General features: G+C 37.8%; 1 protein-coding gene across 4 annotated transcripts in view; it reads right to left on the reverse strand.

Moving 5' to 3' along the window:
• Window positions 1-1369: 1369 nt before the first annotated feature.
• SLIT2 (slit guidance ligand 2) overlaps window positions 1370-21833 on the reverse strand; it is a 388563-nt gene continuing 368099 nt past the window's right edge. The window contains exons 30-37 of one of the 4 annotated variants that reach the window (XM_075930670.1): window positions 20968-21105; window positions 20636-20876; window positions 19762-19892; window positions 14400-14554; window positions 8288-8576; window positions 4286-4436; window positions 3867-3955; window positions 1370-3202 (exon numbers count right to left, since the gene is read on the reverse strand). In XM_075930670.1, the coding sequence (XP_075786785.1) occupies window positions 3103-3202; window positions 3867-3955; window positions 4286-4436; window positions 8288-8576; window positions 14400-14554; window positions 19762-19892; window positions 20636-20876; window positions 20968-21105 (1294 nt within the window). In that variant the 3' untranslated portion in view covers window positions 1370-3102. Of the gene's footprint in view, window positions 3203-3866; window positions 3956-4285; window positions 4498-8287; window positions 8577-14399; window positions 14555-19761; window positions 19893-20635; window positions 20877-20967; window positions 21106-21833 lie in introns of all 4 variants that reach the window. The other 3 variants (XM_075930669.1, XM_075930668.1, XM_075930671.1) reach the window with 3 other exon arrangements.

Consider the following 21833-nt stretch of genomic DNA (forward strand, 5'->3'; position numbering starts at 1 on the left):
TGATCAAACAAACAAGGAAGGGGGCCTCTCTAATTACAAAAAAAACAAATAAAATTATTAATAAAAGTTAGAACTTGTTATTGGTGCATTTAGTCACCAAAGACTATGCCTCCTCACTAGAAATACATAAAAAGCATGCATTTGAAAACTTGGCCTCTTACACTTTTAGTGGTTATCATGGTATTTATGCCCTCAAGCATTGGAACTCCCGTGTACCCAAATTCCAAAGCCAATGGTTTCCCCCCCATAAGCATGAGAACAGAATTCAGAGTCTGGTTCCACATAGTTAGCGTGTGGAGCTTTAGGACTGAATACAGCTTTTGAACACAAAGAAAGATGTTGTAATATTATGTCTCTGGAAATGCTAAATAAATACTAGATTATTCTGTGCTACCACATTCACACATTGCTACTGACGGTTAGAGAAGTTACTATTTATTTATTTCAAAATCATAGTAACATGAGATGAGGCATCCAGACTAAGTGTTGTTTTGGTAGATGTTTAGTCAAGTTCTAAGAAAATAGACACACAGCATATAAAAACATTATATAAATCACAGACCACCTAAACATTATCCTGACCAATTGCTTATCCTGACCAATATTTGTTAAACCTGACCAATATTTAGCCCAAAGGTGGCATCTTAATGTAAAAAAGTACAAAGAATCAAGTTAGTCTATCGAATAAAACAGCAAAGAATGAGCTATTTGTATTTTCATTAAATACAGGCAATGGGTGGGAAGTGAACTTTTCACATATGTGTGTTTCTCATTACTCACATTTTCAGATGACATTGTGAATACCTTTGAAACTGTAGAATAGTGATAGAAATGTAGCCGTGTTAGTCTGGTGTAGCTGAAACAAAATACAGGACTATGTAGCACTTTAAAGACTAACAAGATGGTTTATTAGATGATGAGCTTTCGTGGGCCGGACCCACTTCCTCAGATCAAATAGTGTAAGAAAATAGTCACAACCATATATACCAAAGGATACAATTAAAAAAAAGTGAACACATATGAAAAGGACAAATCTGATATGTGATTTGTCCTTTTCATATGTGTTCACTTTTTTTTTAATTGTATCCTTTGGTATATATGGTTGTGACTATTTTCTTCCACTATTTGATCTGAGGAAGTGGGTCTGGCCCACGAAAGCTCATCATCTAATAAACCATCTTGTTAGTCTTTAAAGTGCTACATAGTTCTGTATTTTGAAACTGTAATAATCCTATGGAACCTAGTCCTTTAGTTTCTCAGCAACTGTACACTAGAATTGGCGTTTTTTCCCAAAATATTCTTTGCAACTACAGATGTTTAATTAAAGATTGTTAAACAATTTAGATCCTCAGAAGAACACAAATAAGAGTTATTAATGAAGTAAATATCTGTTTAATTTACAAACATCAGTAGCTTTACTGATATCAGTCCAAATAAGACAAAGCACACGGCATTACACATGTACATCTAACTTCTTCTGTAAAAAAAAAAAAATTGAAAAAATTGCATTTTTACAGGGTATCCTTGGATTTACTGAAAGAACACAACCCACTATGAATTGTTACCAGTTCTACATCGTAATTTAGCAGCAACATATTAACATAGGGAACATTAGGACAATAAAGTAGTTTTATTATTTGGAAAAAGTCACAGTCCTTGATAGTACAGCCTTTTTTTTCTTTCTGTTTTTTTTTTTTTTAAGGTAAAGGAACTCCATGGGATTATTAATTTGTAAAGGTCTACTATCTAGTGTCATTTTCTACACACCATTTTATTTTCTGTAAGTATTGTGTATATATATAGGAAAAATTTACTTCTATACATTTGCCATCAAGTGTAAAGATATTTTCTCTCATACAAGTTTTCAAGAGGTGTCCTGAATGACTGTTGTATGTGAAAAATGCAAACTATTATCACTTTCCATTTCAGACACCAAGTGGTGAGATGCTTAGGAAAAACAACAAAACAAAAAACAGACCAAACACATTTACTCCAAGATGACATGCTATGTTAGTTCTATTGCAAAAAATCCTGATTTTTAAGTCTTTCTTTAAAAAAAACAAAATACAAAAATATCAGGACAAATATAAATTAATATATATTAAAGCATTGAAAAACAGTAAAAGGGATGACCTAAAAAGGTTAAGGTACAATGTACTTTGATACAATAAATATTTCTCAATGAAACCGAATACTGTATAGAGCTTTTTAGAACTCATAGAAACAAAAATCCATATTATTACTAATTTATCCATCAATAATCTATTTTTATCATTCCCTTAACATTTATATTACAAAAATTAATACTGGAAAAGGGTAGATAAAACACTTTTTGTATGCTTCTTTTGCTAACATGCTGATATAAAAGTATACATCGTCAGAAAATTTCAGTATATTCTCACATTTTAATGTCTCCCATCCATTAAAGGGGCATCCCCTCTTCCCAAGATGCTTAATAATTATGCCACATAAAATCCTTCACATACATTTGTTAAACCAATATAATCTGAATCCCTTTTCCCACAACTCTTCCTCATCTATAAGTAATTGGTATGGTCTGTCAACATAATGAAATATATTGATATGAAAGTGAAAAAAAAACCCCTTCATGTTCTGGTCAATAATTTCATCACTGAGCCGTAGGTTGAAAGTTATGTGTGTATAATATCAGTTTATCTTCAGCATGTTATAAAGAAGAATCCATGTTAAAAGCAGTTACATTTCCCATCATTGTTGCAATGTTAAAGGGTCTTTTTTTCCTTCAAAGCTCCTCTTGATTATGAAAAGTTTCAGTTCAAGCACTTGAATCTTTTTGCAAATGACGAATAAGTCTTTATTCTCTTAATAAAAATAAGTCTGTTCTGTATTTTACAATATATTTCAAATATTTTCACTATGAAGTATTAATTAGTCCGACATGGTCAATAAGTATACAACATTTTCAAAAGACAGGGGCACATTTAGGAGGGGCACTTTGTACAGCCACACTTCACCACCTTCTCAACCTCGTCCACAAATGAGGATCCATCAGTGCATTCAAAAGAATATTTCCGTCTCTTGCTTCTTAGTGGTCCGCAGCACTGCCCATTTGAACATCCTCCTTTACAGTCTAGTCTTGATACCTTCTTGGTCGTCTGGCACGCGGCATACCCTTGCTGCTTTTGGTAGTAATCTCTGATTCGTTCCCCTCGACAAGAGATTTCTGTGAAAAACAAAAAAAACAAAATGATGTATGGCTTTAAAGATGCAAGTTACAGAATGTTTTATAATACACAGCTTAGATAAAAAGATGTCATACTTCTAAATTCAATTCCTATTTTAGAGTTCAACTTTCATTATATATCAGAAATGAATGATTTCACTTGCATTTTCTTGTTTTCTATACTTTACCTTTTTGTGCCCTCTATTTTCAGTAACATCTACATTGTATATATGTAAACCATAAATAAAATACTAGTAGAATGACAAGAAAATGGGAAGATAAAATCTTTATTATGCAAATATACATCTTTTATTCTTATATTGCTTGCAGTTGGTTCTATTTACTGTAGGAAAATGTTTCCTAGAGCATGCAATTTATTAGGTCTGGAGTTTAATATCATTCAGTTTATTATTTAATAGAGGCTATACACATTACACTAACTTTATAAATTACTGAGGTATAAAATCATCGAAACGTGATATCTGTTAAAAGTTCTACCAGTATATTTCAATATTCTAGTCACGTTGATGCACAATACAAAATAAATAAATGCCAGCTGGGGTCAGAAAAAAAAAAGGTGGGGATAGAAAGGAAGTGCTTTGATAGACAAAGGAAAAAAGAAAAAAGATAGGGAAGAAAGTCATCCTGTTTTCATCCATCTCACCTGCATAATTCGTTGTGATATATCAGTTGAAGCTGAGAGGTCAAAAGTAGAGTTTGTGATAAAACTAGGAGCAGAATCATTGGATTTGGCTTCTCAGTTGCAGAAGACAGAGAAACAATAAATACACAAAGATACAGCAGGTAAAAGGTAATAATTATATATAGCAAAAATTTGCTTCTCAATAAAGTCAAAAAGAGAAATGTTTTCACAGCAAAACATGATGAAAAAATATTAAAAGTGTAAAATATTTAATAAATGGGCAAATTTGTTAGATTTTTTTCTCTCTCACTAAGACAAGCCCTTTACAATGTATTTTTTTAAAAAAGGAACACAAATGTGTATTGTGAAAAAAAAGTATGGTAATGTTCTGATTGCTTATGTTCTAACACCAAATAATGATAACATGCTGAATTATTTACCTTTATCACAGCTGTCCCCAGTGTATCCGCTGCTGCATTCGCAATATGGTTTCCCCAGGCCGGAAAGCCTGCATTTTCCATGTTTACATCTGATGGACTGGCAGGGGTTAAACAACTCTTCCTCTTCATCACAGAGGACTCCCCCATGTCCCTGCAGGCATTTACAACTGTATGAAAATGCATTGATTGGCAAGCAGGTACCATGTACACATCTACAGGGGAAACAAGCCCAAGAGAATAAAAATAAATTATTCATAGAAGTTTAGATTAAGCAACATTAGCTACATAAACTTTGGATTGTACTCTAAAAGAAATTGCTTTGAGACTTAAATGCATTTTTTTCAATGAGATGCAATTAAGTGGTTTAAGCAAGTTTTTTTTAGTAATTGGTATGAAAGTTTACAGAAAATAAACTGCAGTATAGAATACTATTCTGTTATTGCCAAAAACAGCCACTGTAGATGTGTTATGGAAGTCTTGTACATGTCATAATTAAATAAATCCAGCATTCCTCATGCACCTACATTTTAAATGAGAGTTTGGGTGTATAAAGAATGCAAGAACATACCCCTAATGAACAAACACTTTAGAAATTAAACTTGAACAGCAAATAGAAAATGTTACTTACCTGTAATTTTGCTTCTTTGAAAGTATCATTTCACAAGGTATGTCTGAGGTGTTGGGCTCCCAGCACAAGACAGGCCAGTATCTCACTAACTCAAAGGTTTTTGGCCCTCTAAAGCTGTGGCAGCCTGGTGACTATGCACAATACCTACCATACCAAATTCAATGATCATTTGCCACCAACTGTTATTCCTTCCAGGTCTATAATCTTCCAGACAGTTCCTGACTGCTTTTTCCACTGGGATCTCAAGATCCACTGAGACTGCACTTTAAAAAGAGGTGGCACAGGTACTATGATTTCTGTTTTGGCTATGAGACCCAACATTTGTAATATGGTCAAAATGTTCCCTTCTGATTCTCATAAACCCCTTCCAGTAAGCTTGTAATGTACTGCATCTGTCCTGAGGCTTAAAGACTGCCTTGAGTTGCATCTACCAGGATGCCTATGTACATTGCTGGAGCACACAGTCAATCACACTCCTCTAAAAGAAGTATGATGTTTCCCAGACGGACAATGTTTAATTTTATTTCACTAAGCACAGACTGAAATCCAGGGAGAAATAATTCCTGACTCTTAACAAAATTATTTAATTGTTACTGTTTTGATTTGATGGTCTTTCTTCCTAGGAGGAATTTTATGTCCTGTAACATTCTTCCTGATATACTAGTTTCCTGGACATGTATTGGTTCCAAGGGACTATCTGTGTGAAAATTCCTGGATGGATCTAACCAATCCCAACAGTCCAATTCAGAATTACTCTAATGCTTCTCCTTCCTGTCTCCAACTTCATCAGGAGAACCCAAATTGTGCACCTTTCCACACTGTACCTTTGGTTCCTCATGAATGATTTAGTATAGTGTGCTTAAAGACTTGGGAGGAAAGTCAATGCTGCTGGATAAGGTATTGACACCACTTGTATCATGGCTGAGCACAATCCTTCTCCCATCCATTGCAGGCTGTGTTGAAATTAATTGCATATAGCATAGCTCTGCCTGCACTGATGTAACCCAATCCCAAGAGATTCAACAGCAGCTCAAACAAGACTCCGGGGATACCAAGACCTCTGACATGCTTCAGCACTGGACCTGTGCAGTCCCTTAATCTCAGGTCTTTTCCAAAAGCTGCAAGTGTTTGGGATGTGGTAATCAGAAGCTTACAGGCTGCACTGCAAAGTCCTGGGTTGTGGAAGTGTCCCAGTGCTGCTGGGCCTCATGTGGCACTTTCTGCATCTAGGCCTTTGATTGAAACAACCCATCATCCAAGAAACAGCCAGAGCTTATGACATCCAACCTGCATGTTCTGCTGAGGATATCAAAAGCCTGATGTGCTATAAAGAGGTTGTCTTTGATGAAAATACAAACTGCATCAAGTCACCTAGTAAGGAGGATCTGCTTGATTTAGAAGGTAGTCAGAAATGTGCCAGTGCCAAGTCCTGAATCCAACTGAACCTTTGAAGCACTCCAGGCCAAAATGGAGTAGAAGAAAATCAAGTGCAGTCTCTTGATCTTGAAATCAAGTGCAGCCTCAATAGCCAAGATCAAACATGCCTAAAATATTACCAAAAGCTACAGAATGAGGACCCTGGAGAACAACTCTATTTTTCTGACACAATGAAACTTCCTACCATAAGAGTAAAGCTCATCTGGGCAGGAGTCAGAACTTTCAGCGGGGCTGGCCTGAGACTATACAAGGAACTATCACCCTCTTCCATTCCTGGCTGAATATTTTCAGCCTGACCATCTCCAGGATGAACACACAGAGGAGCATAAATTCAAAGAGTATGACATAAAAAGTACATGAAATTAAAAAAAAAATCAAAACAGAACACTAAGTTGTCCTCTTAAGGAAATGATAGAAGAAAGAGCAAACTAATCAGGATAGATTTTAATGATGTCACTTAATGCATTACCAAAAGGTGTTCAGACATGTAAGTGATAAAAATAGTACAGAAACTAATATGTAACAGAACAGAATTATTTTAGTGGTGCCGTGCTGCTAACTGGGTCTTTAGTTGCACCCCACACAAAATTTGATGGATGGCATTTTCACATTATATTTGACTTCCAAAACACAAAATGCAGCAGACTTGTTCAGCTGTGATGGACATCTTGAAGCTGATATGTTTCTGGAAGCCACTAGGATTTTCCTTTCTTTGTCCTCTTGAGAGGCAAAGAAAAATGGTTATCCTGGAAAAGAAATCCCATGAATAAAATCCCAGAAGCTTGGTGTGACAGTGAGTGTTAAAATACTTCAAAACTTCACTGATGTGCTGTGGTTTTGGGAGAAGACTTATAAACTTCAAAATACTGAATCATTCTGGAGGCAGTGCAAACTGCTGAAATAATTAAGCCAAAGTCTCAAGGTTATCAGTAGTATCAACACAAAATATGCCAAAAAAGACACTTAAAATCACTCGGTGTAGGAGCTGAAAAACAGCTCAACAGAATCTGAGCTAAACCCTAACTGAACCCACTGGACATCAAAGGAATTTTGTGGTTCTGGATCATGTAGACTGGACTACTGAAAAACTATCAGACAAGAAAAGCAAAAAAATACCTGTGTTTGGAGCTACTTGCAAGAATGAGAGATCAGTGATAACCGTTCCAAAAACTGCAGCTCTCACAGGAATTGGCTTGCTGAATTATGGTGACGAAAATTGTATGGGGAGATGTAACAGGAAACGTAATCAGTAGGTGATTAGAAAGCTCTGAGTTAGCAGAGTTCCTGACCTGAGAACCTTGTGAGGATGCTTTCTATATCTATCTATGCACTGATCTAGAAAAACAGTCAACAGAAATATGCAGATAGAATAGTTTAAAACAAAATTGCAACTCAGGTGTTACTAACATAATTGATTATGAACATACAACAGAAGTTAGATCTTCTTCCCAGTGCACAATCTACCAGGTGAGTAATGTGACAACATGGAAGCATAAAAAGTAACAGAAATGGATGTGTGCTTTATTTGTAAAGTCCCATGATTATTTTTTACACCAATCCTCATGTCCTATGTGAATAGTTATTGTAGTTCACATTGTAGAAATTGTATGCAAGTACTTAGGTACCATCTGTTATAACCTTTGGTGGGGCTTAAGAGGTAGAAATACAGAAACTTTGTCACCATCTGTACTGGGAAATTTCATTCATTAACAATGTTTAAAAATGAATTGGCATACCCAGACCATTCTATAAATACAGAATGTTGTCACAAACTGTAGTTTATGAGTATTCTTCAAGTTTAGCCCACAAAAAGCTACACTTACTCCTATATGCACAGTATATTTGTATCTTTCTGAAAAAGTTTGAACTTTACATTAAATGTACATAACAGGGCATTAGAAAATGAAATTATAGCTCTGTCTCGAGGAAGGACATACTTATTTCCAAGACAAGGGTCATTGGTTTGTTGATCACACAGTGGTCCAGTCCATCCTCCTTCACACTCGCAGGTAAAGCCTGACTGGCTTGTAGCATGGCAAGTTCCATGCACACACATTTTCTTGTGGCAAGGCTCACAACCAGGAATAATTCCCACTTGCAGTGGCACATTTCTGAAGTCCTGCAGTTCACTGTTGATGTACAGATTACGGATGCAGCCATGAAAGCTGGTGCCATTCTGGCTTGGGGACTGGCGTAGTGCTGCAACATTGTTTTTTACAGGCATACCTAGAAAATGAACATTATCAACTCATGAGTACATAGTTTGGTGAGTACAGTTCTGTATTCTTTAGTATTGTTTTTATTTATTAAAATTAGTGTTCCCCAATTAACCATTCATAGATATGGAACATTCAATTATCAGAGATGGACTCAATATCTGGCCCTAGATATGGTCTAAGTATGGTTCAGATTAGGCAACAACAAAACACATTATGCTAACCTTGTGATACTGTATTTCATCCAAGTAAGGTGAAAAATTCACAAGATCAGCTAGTCTCACATCTCAATCATCTTTAACTGCAGAGTTCAGAGGCATGCAAACCAAAACCAGGCCTTTCTCAGACCTGGATGACACCCAAGGTCTCCACTGTAAGATGGATTTAGTTTCAGCATTCAAATAAGTACCTCACAGAACTGAAAAATTTAGGTCTGAAATTCTGGCTTTGGCCCAATTGGTATAGATGATATTTGTTTTCTAAACCTTTACTTTCATTCACAAATGATTTTAAAAACACAGTTGGTGTTGAAATTTAGCATACAGGATCTGATTTCAAAGATGCTGAGAATCCACAATAGAATCTGAACTCATTGGGAGCTGAGGAAGTTCAACCCTTCTGAAAATCAAGCCAATGCTTCTTATATTCTTATATGTGAAATTTTGTATGTAAAAAAAAAAAAAAAATCACAAAAAATGTCAGCGGTCTTGAAAGGTGAAAATTCATATATCACTGATTATTTTCACAACTGTAAGTTCTAATCTAATCTACAGTTTTTACAGAGGCCACTTGTGGGGACTGAAGTAAGGCAGGTACATGTACTGCAATTGAATATACCCTTTAAAAATTCTGGACTTTAATTCAGAATGAGAATTACTATACAACACTGTGTTCTTGCAACAGTAACTCTCAGTTTTTAAACTTGTCTCTTGCATAATGGTCTAATAATTGTTTCATGAATGCTTAATACTTCCCGGGATGAATAAATTACAGGAGTCACAGTCTATTTCAACTAAATGTGGAACTTCAGGTTACCTGAATGCAAATGATCCCATTGTTTGAATAGAACTTATCTAAAATTAAAAAGCAAGGAAGTTCTAAGTTTGATTAGTCAATAGAGTGGGAGTTAGGCCCAATCAGATTCCCTAAGTGTCCGTGACTCAAACTGCACATGGAGTCCCTTGAGAGACCTGCCTCTCAGCCTCTTAGCTATATGGGCTGGAGAGAAAAAAAATAACAACAGTTGTTTTGACATGGTCCGCAGAGCCAGCCACTGGAAAAAAGGAACACACAAAACTATATGAAACAAAGACACCAATGCAACACTGAGATGTAAGAACTAGGGATTTCTGAGTGAAGGTTCCCACAGCAACTGGGAATAGAGCAAATGTGCATTACAATAGATAAAATAATATCAGGCAAATATTACAATGTAAGTCAATTCAAATAAATGTTTCTCTAAAATCAAAGATGCATACATGTAGCATAGTGAAAGACTCACCTACAGCACATAGGCAAATGTGGGCAGAGGAACAGTTGCTATGGAAACCTTCACTCTAAAATTACTGACCTTTTTATGTTTATGAATTCATCCATTATGATTAATTAATATTTTTTCCATATGCACCATACATGATGCATACAGTTTCCTTGCTAGGACACTCATCTTGCAGGAACATCCACACAGGTACAGACTTTTGCCTATGCAGAGTCAAGAACATGGGTCTTCCCCCAACTGTCACTTTGGGGACTAAATCAGAAGCAACAGAAGGAATGGTGACTTATTTGATATACTGGAGTTCTCACTTTACATACTGCAGATACCACTGCAAGTGTTTGCAGACCTGGAATTTCTTAGCCAGTCCTGCCTGCTGGGATTCTATATGAAGCTGTATGCCTGTACAGTGAGTGTATAAAAGGTGGAAGCAGCCCCAAGCACTATTTCTTCACTGGTACAGAAAATCCAAGTAAGGACTCTATTGGTGGGGAACCATGCAATTTGTGAGATCTACGTGTACAAAGGAATCTCAAAGAACTCCAGTGACTGCATGGTGAACAATCTTTTATTTGTGTATTTGTCCATATAGAGTCCACTGTAGTTGGCTAGTAGGTATTTCTGAAGGAGGTGATAGATAATCGTCCTAGTTAAATAGTAAGTGAGAACACCCTAGACAAATTGGATGTAGGATATAAAATGCACCACAATGGAGTAGTGATGAACTTATGAATAGAATTTCAAGTTACTGCCGTCTAAATCTCAGAAATACCTCTCTAAGGCTGTTTGCTTATGTGTTGTTTTGGCCTCTGCAAAAGAATCATGAGGAAAAAATACTATAGGTTAAGTATATAAATTGGTTTATATGAAAACCTGAAACCACTTTTGAAACAATTTCGGATGTGGTCTCAGAATAACCTTGCCTTTTTGAAAAATGATTTTAGGGGGTCTTGTTATCAAAGCCTAAATTTCCCACAGAGTGCTGGTGATGGCTACCAAAAATGTCAGTTAAACACAAGTGACAGAGAGAATGTGAGATCAAAGGGGGGAATCCATCAAAGACAGGAGAATTACATTCAAGTCACAGGTAGAAAACCACTCCTTAGCTAGTAGAAATGCATGAATTAAGCCCTTTAGAATTGTAGACACCATTTGCCAGTATCATGTGGAACACTGGGTGTAGTTCAGCAACATGATATCTGAGAAGTTCAGAAGTCAAAGAGATGGTCTGATGGATAGATACATCAGCTCAGCATACCAAAAGTGATGTACCCATGCTGGACCTACCACTGGCACTGAGCCCTGGTCCTGATACAGCTTTGTGAAAACTGGCAATTAGTGGAATGGAGGAAAAAGCATAAAAGAAAGTTCTTTCCCACTGAATCAGAAATGCATCTGCCATAGATTCTGGTCTTACTGCTCCCCAAGAATGCCTTCCAGACTAACAGAGTAGACCTCAACTCTGCAACATTTATTTGCAACTGACACACTGCTCAGGACCATATGCCCTGAATCGGAAGAAAGACCAACTAAGCACCTCCATAGTGGCTTCATGGGTCAACCACCAGAATCTTTGAAGGAGGTGGTGGATCAAGCAGAATACACTGATACACATTTTGAATATCTGTCCATCAAAGCAGAGACGATAGTATTTTCCAAAGAATGTGTACCAATAAGTGCATGCTGCATTTGATGACCTAATAAATTAACCCCTGAAGAGGCTGGAGGATCATCTTGCATGTGGAATCAGGTATCTCCAACCTGCCATATGACCCAGTACATTTAGGAGACTTCTCGCTGCTATTCTGGGATGAGCCAATGTATGAAATGAGGTGATTTATCACTTAATTTTTTTTGTAGAAAGCTATACTCTTGCCAATTTGGGATGCAGCATTACTCCAATAAATTCTAGGAACTCAGTAGGGGCAAAAATGGACATCTCTCACTTGATCTGGTGGCCCCGTTTGGAAATGAGCTGTAGAACTGTGTGATGACCTGTTGCTAATCAGCCAAGATACAGATACAGAACAATTGATCATCATCCTGTTTAAACACCCTATTAGATATTTGAAGACTATTTCATCATACTGCCTCCCTAAATCTAATTCTCTACACTTAACATGCCCAGTTTTTTAAATCTTCCTTTATAAACCATATTGTCTAAACCTCTTATTCATTGTATTGCTCTTCTCTGGACTTTCGTCTATTTGTTCACATCTTTCTTAAATGTGATACCCAAAACTGAAAACAGTAATTCACCTGTGACCTCACTAGTGCTGAGTAGAGCAGAAAGATTTCTTACAGTGTCTGCCATATTACATATAATGACATAAGCCTTTTTTGTAATCATATTACCTTTTTGTTTGCTCTACTATAACACCCCGAACCTTTTCTCCAGTATCATGACCTAACTAGAAATGCCCTATTCTGAATTTGTTCATTTGATTTTTTTCCCTCCTAAGTGCAGATTTTTATACCTGTATTTATTAGATTTCATATTACAGATTTCACACCAGGGAACATGAAACCTCTCTGAAGCATGAGATTTATGACAAGAAGGCATCAGTCAGGCATCACTTCAGGTAGAGAAGGAGATCTCGGAGATTCTGCTGCCATTAGAAGATGATGCATATGAATAAAATTCTTCTCAAAGAGATCAAATCTCTGAGGTGTAAGAAACAGGAAGACTCAGACATGACAGTATGAGCAGCTGGCAATGGTACTGTAGAAGCTAGATGCTTCATTTTCAACACACTGGGCTCTGGTACCAGCATAGATTTTGATATCAAAAATAAAAGAAAAACATGGGACTGGGGATAGCGAAGGGTATATTGGTTCTGGAGAGATGGTTAGATTTGCAGGAGATGTAAAAGTAGCCATTGCAGACACAGGAGGCAATTCTAATGACAATCGCACCGTGACCATCAGTAGTGGCATGGGAGTCTTAGCAGATAAATTTTTATAATAATGCAATACTGATGAGTCTGTGGCATACAGTGTTAAGGAAGAAGTGTTAGTCACCTGAAATAGAGGCTGTAGAACTGCTGTAGAAGAACACAATCCCAGAATCTCTGATGACCCTCAGTACCAATGAGATTTTGAATGAGTTAGCTTAGGCAAGTCAGAGGAATTTTGACAGTTAGCTTTCTCCTTGGCTAATATTGGGGATGATGATCACAGATTTTTGGTCCTTCTGACCTTGGGCAGCAGAGGCCTCTGACTCACCTCACAAGGATTAAGAAGGATCAGGAGGCTTAGCTCCAGCATTTGCTGGAACTATTTTGGAGCAGGACAACACTATTTCTGTAGAGGGACCTCAGAATGACACACACATCTTATTGAGTTTTTCATCAGAAAGAATTTCAAATGGGCACCATGAGTCTTCTGTGAACTGTCATGGGTGGTGAAAAAGAACAATGGCATCAGGAATGCTCTACCTTTGCTGTAGGGGCCTATGGATGTGGAGAACATAAGAGCGGCCTCAAAGGACACTGTTGGCTTAAAGATACTGGGCTCATGTGCATGGAGCACACATACCAACAACAAGTTCTGTGCGGATAAATACTAAAACCCGCCACAATTTCAATGATTTATCCTCACAAGAGTCTAATGCCAGCTTAAAATGATTTGTATGGCAAAAAACACTGACATAATATGTATAGTGTGAAAGCAAGAACTGTCACAACTTTTTACTGTGTAAGTCGCCGGCTGTTGCTGTCTCTTGCCTAAGGTCTTCTCTCCATGCATTACAGCTCTTTTATAACCTAAATTGTGAGCTCCTCAGGGCAGAAACTAAGTTTGTAATGTTTCCAGTGCCTTGCATCTTGCCATCATATAGGTGTGTCTATTTACAGTGTAAAGTGAATGTAAACCACTACTGACACAAAATGGTAGAATTTTACCACCCATGATGAACAGCCATAAATGACTATTCAGGGGGCTAAGGAGTCAAAAATAGACCTAGTATCTTTATATATATAATGCTATGCACTTCTCCAGTCCTGTTTGAAACTAAATAATAATACTAGGAAAAACATAATTATAAAATATTACAGTTTGGATTGCATCCTTACTGTCAGAAAACAACAGTTATTAGCTATCAGGAATGATCTGGTCCTTCAACTAAGCTTCTCTATTTCCTTTTAGAGTGTTATGTAGAAATTTGAATCATCTACTACTACAGTTAACAATGAGACTATTTCAGGATTAATTGCTCTGAATATCATCTTTGGGAATTAACTCAATGAAGTGACACTTTACAGTGCTTTTTTTGTCAATGTATATTTCCAGAGTATATTTGCTATAACATCTCTAATAGAAAACAGTAAGTTCCCCTACCTCCTACATAAAGTGGGGAGTCAATGTTCAGAGTTGATTGCTTAGACAAGTTGGTAATGATCTTCGGGCTTCCTCCATCAACAGATAAAGAAAGAATCTGATCCATGGCTAGCAGCTCCACTATGTGGAAATTCCCATCATTTATTGTCTCAACACTGCAACAACAAAAAAAGTTTTAAAGCATTTGAATCCTGGTTAGGATTTCTTTAACCTTCTGTCTTTTAAACAGTATACAGCTATTTACTGGTGAAGAACTACTGCAGAAAGCAGGAGAGGTTTACTCACCTTGTGCAGTCATTGTAGTTCTTTGAGATGTGTACCATTAAGGGTGTTCCACTTCAGGTAGCACTGCCTGTTCAGTCCACACATGCACCTTAAACACCCTAGTGCTCCACAACGAGACTATACAGAGCTGCACAGGCAAACCATCCTCAGTTCCATCTCTTTTGCAAAACTCCATAGTGGAAATTGCAAAGCAGAGGGGAAAACTCAGAGCAAAACTTCTCCACTAATGTCATCTTCTGATAACTAGATTTTAAGTAAAGATGTGCAGTCATGCTTATTAACAGACAATAACTTGTATTACTATTTCTAGAGCATTGTAACATTTCTAATATGTACAATTTACATACTGATGACATCTTTCAGTCTGAAGTATTCCCAAAGAGATTACTAACCATATATATATGACTTCAGTCAGACATTGTGTATACTAGAGTAGGAGGAGAGAAATTTTTGACTACAAACAATCTCCTCCCTTTACAAAGTGTGCCATGAGATCATGCAAAGTAAAGAGCAAACGGTATTCCATTTATTGATATTGAAAGAGTTAAGAGCTGAGTTGACACCAGTGAGATTTAAATCTATAGTTCCACAGAACCCAGGCAATGTCTATACTTTGGATTTACAGACATATTCCCATCACTGCTCTAGCACTGGGGCTGCAGCTATATTTGGAGAGTAAAGGCATGATTTCCAGGTCAAGCAGACATACTCATGCTAGCATGCTACAATAGTAGTGACACTGCAATAGGAGTGGCAGCAGCAAGCAGCAGCCTGAGCTAGCCATGCCAAGTACATGCTCATAGGGTCTGGCATGTTTATAGAAAAAGCGGCTAAACTGTGTTGCCACTTGCCAGTGCCCATGCTATAGAGACTATACTACTAGTTGATGAAAGCTAGCATGAGTACCTAGTTGGCAGGGAATATCAGTCCCAGCTCCAAGTGTAGATGATGTATTACCAATAAAGAATTAGGATACACTAAGCACAGGTAAATTTATGCATTTTCCCCTACTAATACAGTGACATGGTGGTAAAAAAAGTGTTTCTGCTTGTCTATATCCTGTCTTCTCTCCTTGCTAGCATGGCAAGAGAATCTCTGAGGGCTCCTAATGGAGACAATTCCATCCTGTTTCAACCCAGAGGGTTAAATGTCTAAAATGCACTTTTTGGCATGTGAAGGAGCAGGGACTATTATGCTACAAATAAAAAATAATATTTTTTTTCCCCAGATTCCCACATAACAAGGTCTATTTTTCTGACCACTTCATACATATATATCAAGTAGGATGTGCATAACGGTACTGCTTTTCTTCATATATAGAAAGTGAGGTTTTCAATCTGACAGAAAGAAGACTAAAAATATCACAGCTCTATGTGCAGCAATAAAAAAAAGTAATACTGACTTTTATTTAACAAAATACAGGACTATGTAGCACTTTAAAGACTAACAAGATGGTTTATTAGATGATGAGCTTTCGTGGGCCAGACCCACTTCCTCAGATCAAATAGTGGAAGAAAATAGTCACAACCATATATACCAAAGGATACAATTAAAAAAATGAACACATATGAAAAGGACAAATCAAATTTCAGAACAGAAGGGAGATGCGGGGGGGGGGGGGGGGGGGGGGGAGGGGAAGGTAAATATCTGTGTGTCTCAGAGGGGGAGAGATGGGCCTTAGACTCATTTAGATGGTCAAGACACCTAAATTTTATCTCACATGGAAGGGGAGAAGGATTCTTATGGCTCCCACCACCAAACTGTAAGCCAAATGAACCTGACTCTTGTAAGGGGGTTCTAACAGCCCTAAATGGACAGAGAGCCTCTCAAACATAGGAAGTCAGGAAGCAGGGCTTACCCACTCCTAAAGGGCAGGGATACTCAAATTGCTGTTTACATGAGGTGGTAGGATGAAGAGGATCAGACCACCACAGATAGGCAAACCCCCTTCAGAACCTGGCTCATGTAAGGAGGGCAGGGTCACACTCTGGATGGGTTGGGAGCTCCCAAATCATGGCACATACATGGGAGAGGAATGTGTGGGGCTGGAAGGCACCTTGCCCCAATTCTTTTCCAACCCCCCTGTCCCTCACCTCATAGCCCCTTTTCTAGTGTTCTTCTGAATCATTGGGCCCTGAAGCAACTGATCCCTTTGTCCCCACATCAGTGGGTCAGTTCAGTGTGGTATCAACGGTGATGTAAAATATTTTATTTTGATGGAACAGTCTCACATGTTATTTTTTAATATTAAGATCTTTTGAATAATGATTCTTCAAAGCATCTCTCAGGGTATGCCTATAGGTACAGTGGCATGGAAAATACAGACACTGCATACCCAGCTAATACAGATATAGCCAGTATAGATGGTGAGGTATAGATTAGGTGAGTAGAGTGCCCTACATGACTGCACCCACAAGGTACAAATCCTGTATGGCTCTTTATACACACAGGCAATAACTCCCATGTCTACACAGATTTTATGTCATGCTGCTGGAGCTTTTCCTGGCTGCCTCCCTCCTTCCAGAGCTTTTTTTGCCATAGTGAAGTGGGTCTTTGCCCCTGAAAGCTTATATTCAAATCTGATAGTCTTTAAGATGCTACAGGACTCCGCGTTGTTTTATTGATTTTATTTTTATCAATACATTCTAACACAGCTACCTTCTGACACTAGTGAAAGGCTGTAGCAGCAGAGAGTGCGAGAAACTTTCCCCACTCTCCTCTTCCCACATGAGCTTTTCCTTACCATAGTGAAAGGCTATGCCAGTTCAAAGCTTCCAGAGCCTTTCCCAATGGTGTGAAGCTAAGGGTATGTCTATATTTGCACCTTCTTTCGATAGAGGGATGCAAATGAAGACATTCAAAATTGCAAATGAAGCCGGGATTTAAATATCCCGTGCTTCATTTGCATATTTGCATGATGGCGCTATTTCAAAATAGCGTTATTTCAAAATGACAGACGCTGTTAAGATGTGGTTATTTTGAGAGAAAACCCTTCTCTCGAAATAACCCTTATTCCTCATATAATGAGGTTTACCAGTTATTTCGAGAGAAGGGTTTTCTCACGAAATAACCGCGTCTTAACAGCGTCTGTTATTTTGAAATAGTACTATTTTGAAATAGCACCATAACGTGAATATGCAAACGGCTTCATTTGCAATTTCGAATGTCTTAATTTGCATCCCTCTATTGAAAGAGGGAGCAAAGTATAGACATACCCTAAGAGAGTAATTCCTGAACTTTATACACAACTGTAAGGCTATGTCTAGACTGCAAGCCTCTTTCGAAAGAGGCTTTTTCGAATGATACTTTCGAAAAAGCCTCTTTCGAAAAAGAGCGTCTAGACTGCAAGCGGAACTTTCAAAAAAGCAAGCCTCTTTTTCGAAAGGCAGTCTGGATGCTCTCCTTTGAAAAACCCCTGTTTGCATTCAAGAATGCCTTTTTTCGAAAGAGCACTTTCGAAAAAAGGCTTTCTTCCTCGTAAAATGAGGTTTACCGCCGTCGAAAGAAAAGTCGCGTTCTTTCGATTTAATTTCAAAAGAACGCGGCTGCAGTCTAGACACAGGTAATGTTTTTTCGGAAAAAGGCTACTTTTTCCGAAAAAACCCCTGAGTCCGGACACAGCCTGAGTGTAGACTAGAAGGCTGAAATGCACAATCAGTGCAAGTAATACTACATAAAATGTACAAGGTAGATGGCAGGTTGTAAGTTTTTAATATGGAAAGAGCTAGAGGAGATGACTTAAAGGGTTTAAGCAAGCCAGAATGCAAATAACTGAAAAGTGCATGCAGTCTGAGTTGTTGTTTGCTTTCAAAGCTACCTGATAAACCCAATAAATATAAACCCAGAAAAACAATCCTTGTTTATCCCTGTTCCTATCAGTATCTCACTTTCTTTTCAACATTATCCCAGAGAAAAGCATGATTATCTTATTGTGAACTGCAGATTCACAAGGAAATAAGGAATTTGCTCTATTCAATTCTAACAATTCTGTTTTAAAAACTTATCTTGATTCTTTTGCAAATTTAAGTCCCATTTTAATTCAATTCAGTTAAATGCATATATTTGAAATATGAAATATTACTCCTACAAATTATGGTATAGCATCAGATCTACAAACAAAATGTCATAAATAAGTCTTGCATTAAAAGAATGGAAGTAATTTTAAAATGGTTACTGTATAAGGCATCATACTTTTTATGATTAAATCACACTATAAGTTATAAGGATATTTTATCTTATACATTATCTTAGTTCCCTTGATTTACTGCCTAACAAAGTTTAGCATCATTTTCCCCAGAGAAAAAATTTAGGATTTTGATTCTGTTTTCACATTTGAGGGAAATTTTTGGGAATCCTGTTTATTTTAAATAAAATAGCTCCTACAAAATGTAAAATAAGTGCAAGTTTCTACAATTTCCATCAAACATGTACCATTATATCGTACACCACCACATAGGTATGGTTACGATAGCCAGCAGTAGGAGCTTGGTCAATACTACAAAACTAAACAAAACAAAAAAGATCATTAGCGTTCAACTCAAATTTAAAATGAATTTGCTTTAGATGTGTTCACATCCATTTTGTATTTCCTTTCTGAAAGCTCTGGAAAAGATTATGCCTTGGAAAAATGCTTTGAACAGCTTACTTGGAATTTTATGCTGCTGGCGTTTGGCCTGGTTTCAATGAGGAAGATTCCTACCAGCCTGTTTAACTGATTTGGTGTGGACCTAACCTAAGTACCAGCTCAGCACTTTACATCTGTACCCAGAAGCTTTTCTGGTGGTGGTAGTTGAAGTCAAATAAATAATGGTAAAATCTTTTAGCCTTTTGCTTCCCCTTGCAGTCTTAACCTGTCAATTCTGAGTCAAAGGGATGATGCCCTTTGGTGCTGCCTCCAGAACTTTCCTTGGCAACCAAGAAGGTATCTTGAAATGTGGTTATTTTGAGGAGAAAATGACTAATTTGGACGCAGAGGGAATTCTTCTAAACGGCTACTAAAAAATCTCTGTTTGGGCCCCACCCAGCTAGAGATCATACACATTTTGTCTTGAACTGTAATTTATGGTATGTGGTTCACCTGTAAATGGCAGATGCTGGATAAGATCCTGTGTCATAACTGACCCTCACTCGACCACGGTACAGTTCCACCGCTATATGATCTCTGTCACCCTTGTACAGCAGGATCCCACTATCCTCGTCTGTGGCAATCTAGAGAAAAAAGAAACACTAAGTTATAAGGAAATGAATTGGAATAAACCTGACACACTAAATAGGTTGCATTCATATTCATGGCCACTACCAACATTTCTTCCTTTGTTATAAAACTCTTAGGGTACGTCTAGACTACAGGCTTTTGTCAACAGAGGCTTTGTCGACAGACACTGTTGACAAAGCCTCTGTCGACAAAGAGCGTCTTGACTACATCCAGTTGTCGACAAAGCAAGCCTCTTTGTCGACATGAGAGTCTAGACGCTCTCTTTTGAAAAAGCACAGTGTAGATGCAATAGCGCCTTTTGTCAACAGAACTCTGTCGACAAAAGGCGTTATTCCTTGCAGAATGAGGTTTACCGCTGTCGACAAAATTGCTGCATTCTGTTGACTTACTGTCGACAGAACTCGACGGTAGTCTAGACGCAGGTATAGTTTTGTTGACAAAAGTCCACTTTTGTCGACAAAACCCTGTAGTCTAGTCATACCCTTAATGGAATGGTGATATAAAGATAATCTTTTGTCCATCTGTGGCGTTAATTTCAGTGGCGTTTTAGTTCTCTGTAGGCCAGAGTCTAAAATTTTTAATGGATCGAATGACAACTTTCATATGTATGCATTTGTTTTAGCTTTTCCCCCTCATACATGATAAATGACCAGGACCCATGCCAACTTGCAGTGACTGACAGTGAAGAAAATGACCCTGGCTCAAGATCAGTTCTTGACAATGCATGCCTTCTTACCTGCAGAGTGATGTTGGTCTGAGGGCGGACTTTGCCTGAAGGAATTTGCAGATAGGATTCTTTGTTCACAAAGTTTACGCTGACCAGCTTTTCGCATTTGTCACCCTGGTAACCTGACAAACACTGACATATTGGTTCATTTACTTTTATGATGCACTGAGCTCCATTCTGACACTCATAGTTATCACAAGGGCTGGTGCGAGGGAGGACCATCGGTGGTGAAAACTCACAAAAAAGGCCACTAAACACAAACACAAAAACCGGTATTTCAGAGAAAATCACTCTGGTGGTATGATACAAATATGTTTGTCCTGTCTTCAAGCATCTCTCACCTGTACCCTTCTGGGCATATACATGTATACCCATTCACAGCATCAGTACACTGTGCTCCATTTTTACATTTGTTATCCTGACAGTCATCATAGTCGATATCACAATGTTCTCCCACATATCCAGGTGTGCAATCACATCTATTAAACAGGAAAGTATTTTCATTAGTACTATGTCTGTCTATAAAAACAATGTACTTATGACAATACCAGAGATGTAGTATTTTATTAACTGATTCTAAAGTACAGCACTATTTAGAAAATATGTTTTCTGATCACATTTTAACAATGTATTATTAAAATGTAACTTTACTGTGGTTATTGAAAACCTGCATATAGTGATTAATTACATCAGGTATACCCAAATTCTGAGGCACATTTCACTAGGGGGCACTGAGGAATGTTAAGGGGGCATAGCTGGTGCATGGGCTAGTCTCTGGGGGTAGGTTGAAAAGGAGTATTACCTAGTTTGCTGTGTCTGTGTCTGGCCCCTCACTCCTGGCCTTGCACTTGCAGCCCCATATGCTGGTGCTCTCTTTGCCAGCCTCGACCCCTGGCTTAGGCTCCGCTCTCAGCCCTGCCCTTGCCCCCCACTGTGGCCACACCTTCAGCCCCCTTACTCTGCCCCCTACCATGGAGCTGTGGCCTGCTCTCGGCTTTTTTGAAAAAAAAATCCTCATTTTGCTGCTCACATGCCTTCCTTTCCTTAAAATCATGAAATTTATCATTTTATTATCACTTTCATCCACCTTCAGATTCATCACCATTTTCTCCCAGCTGAGCAGTATGAAATTTAAAATTACTTCCTTCCCGGTTACTATCTTCACTTTCTGAAACAAAAACTTGTCTCTAAGGACTTACTGAATGTT

The sequence above is a fragment of the Pelodiscus sinensis genome, chromosome 5 (genome assembly GCF_049634645.1).
Source record: "Pelodiscus sinensis isolate JC-2024 chromosome 5, ASM4963464v1, whole genome shotgun sequence".
Lineage (NCBI taxonomy): Eukaryota > Metazoa > Chordata > Testudines > Trionychidae > Pelodiscus > Pelodiscus sinensis.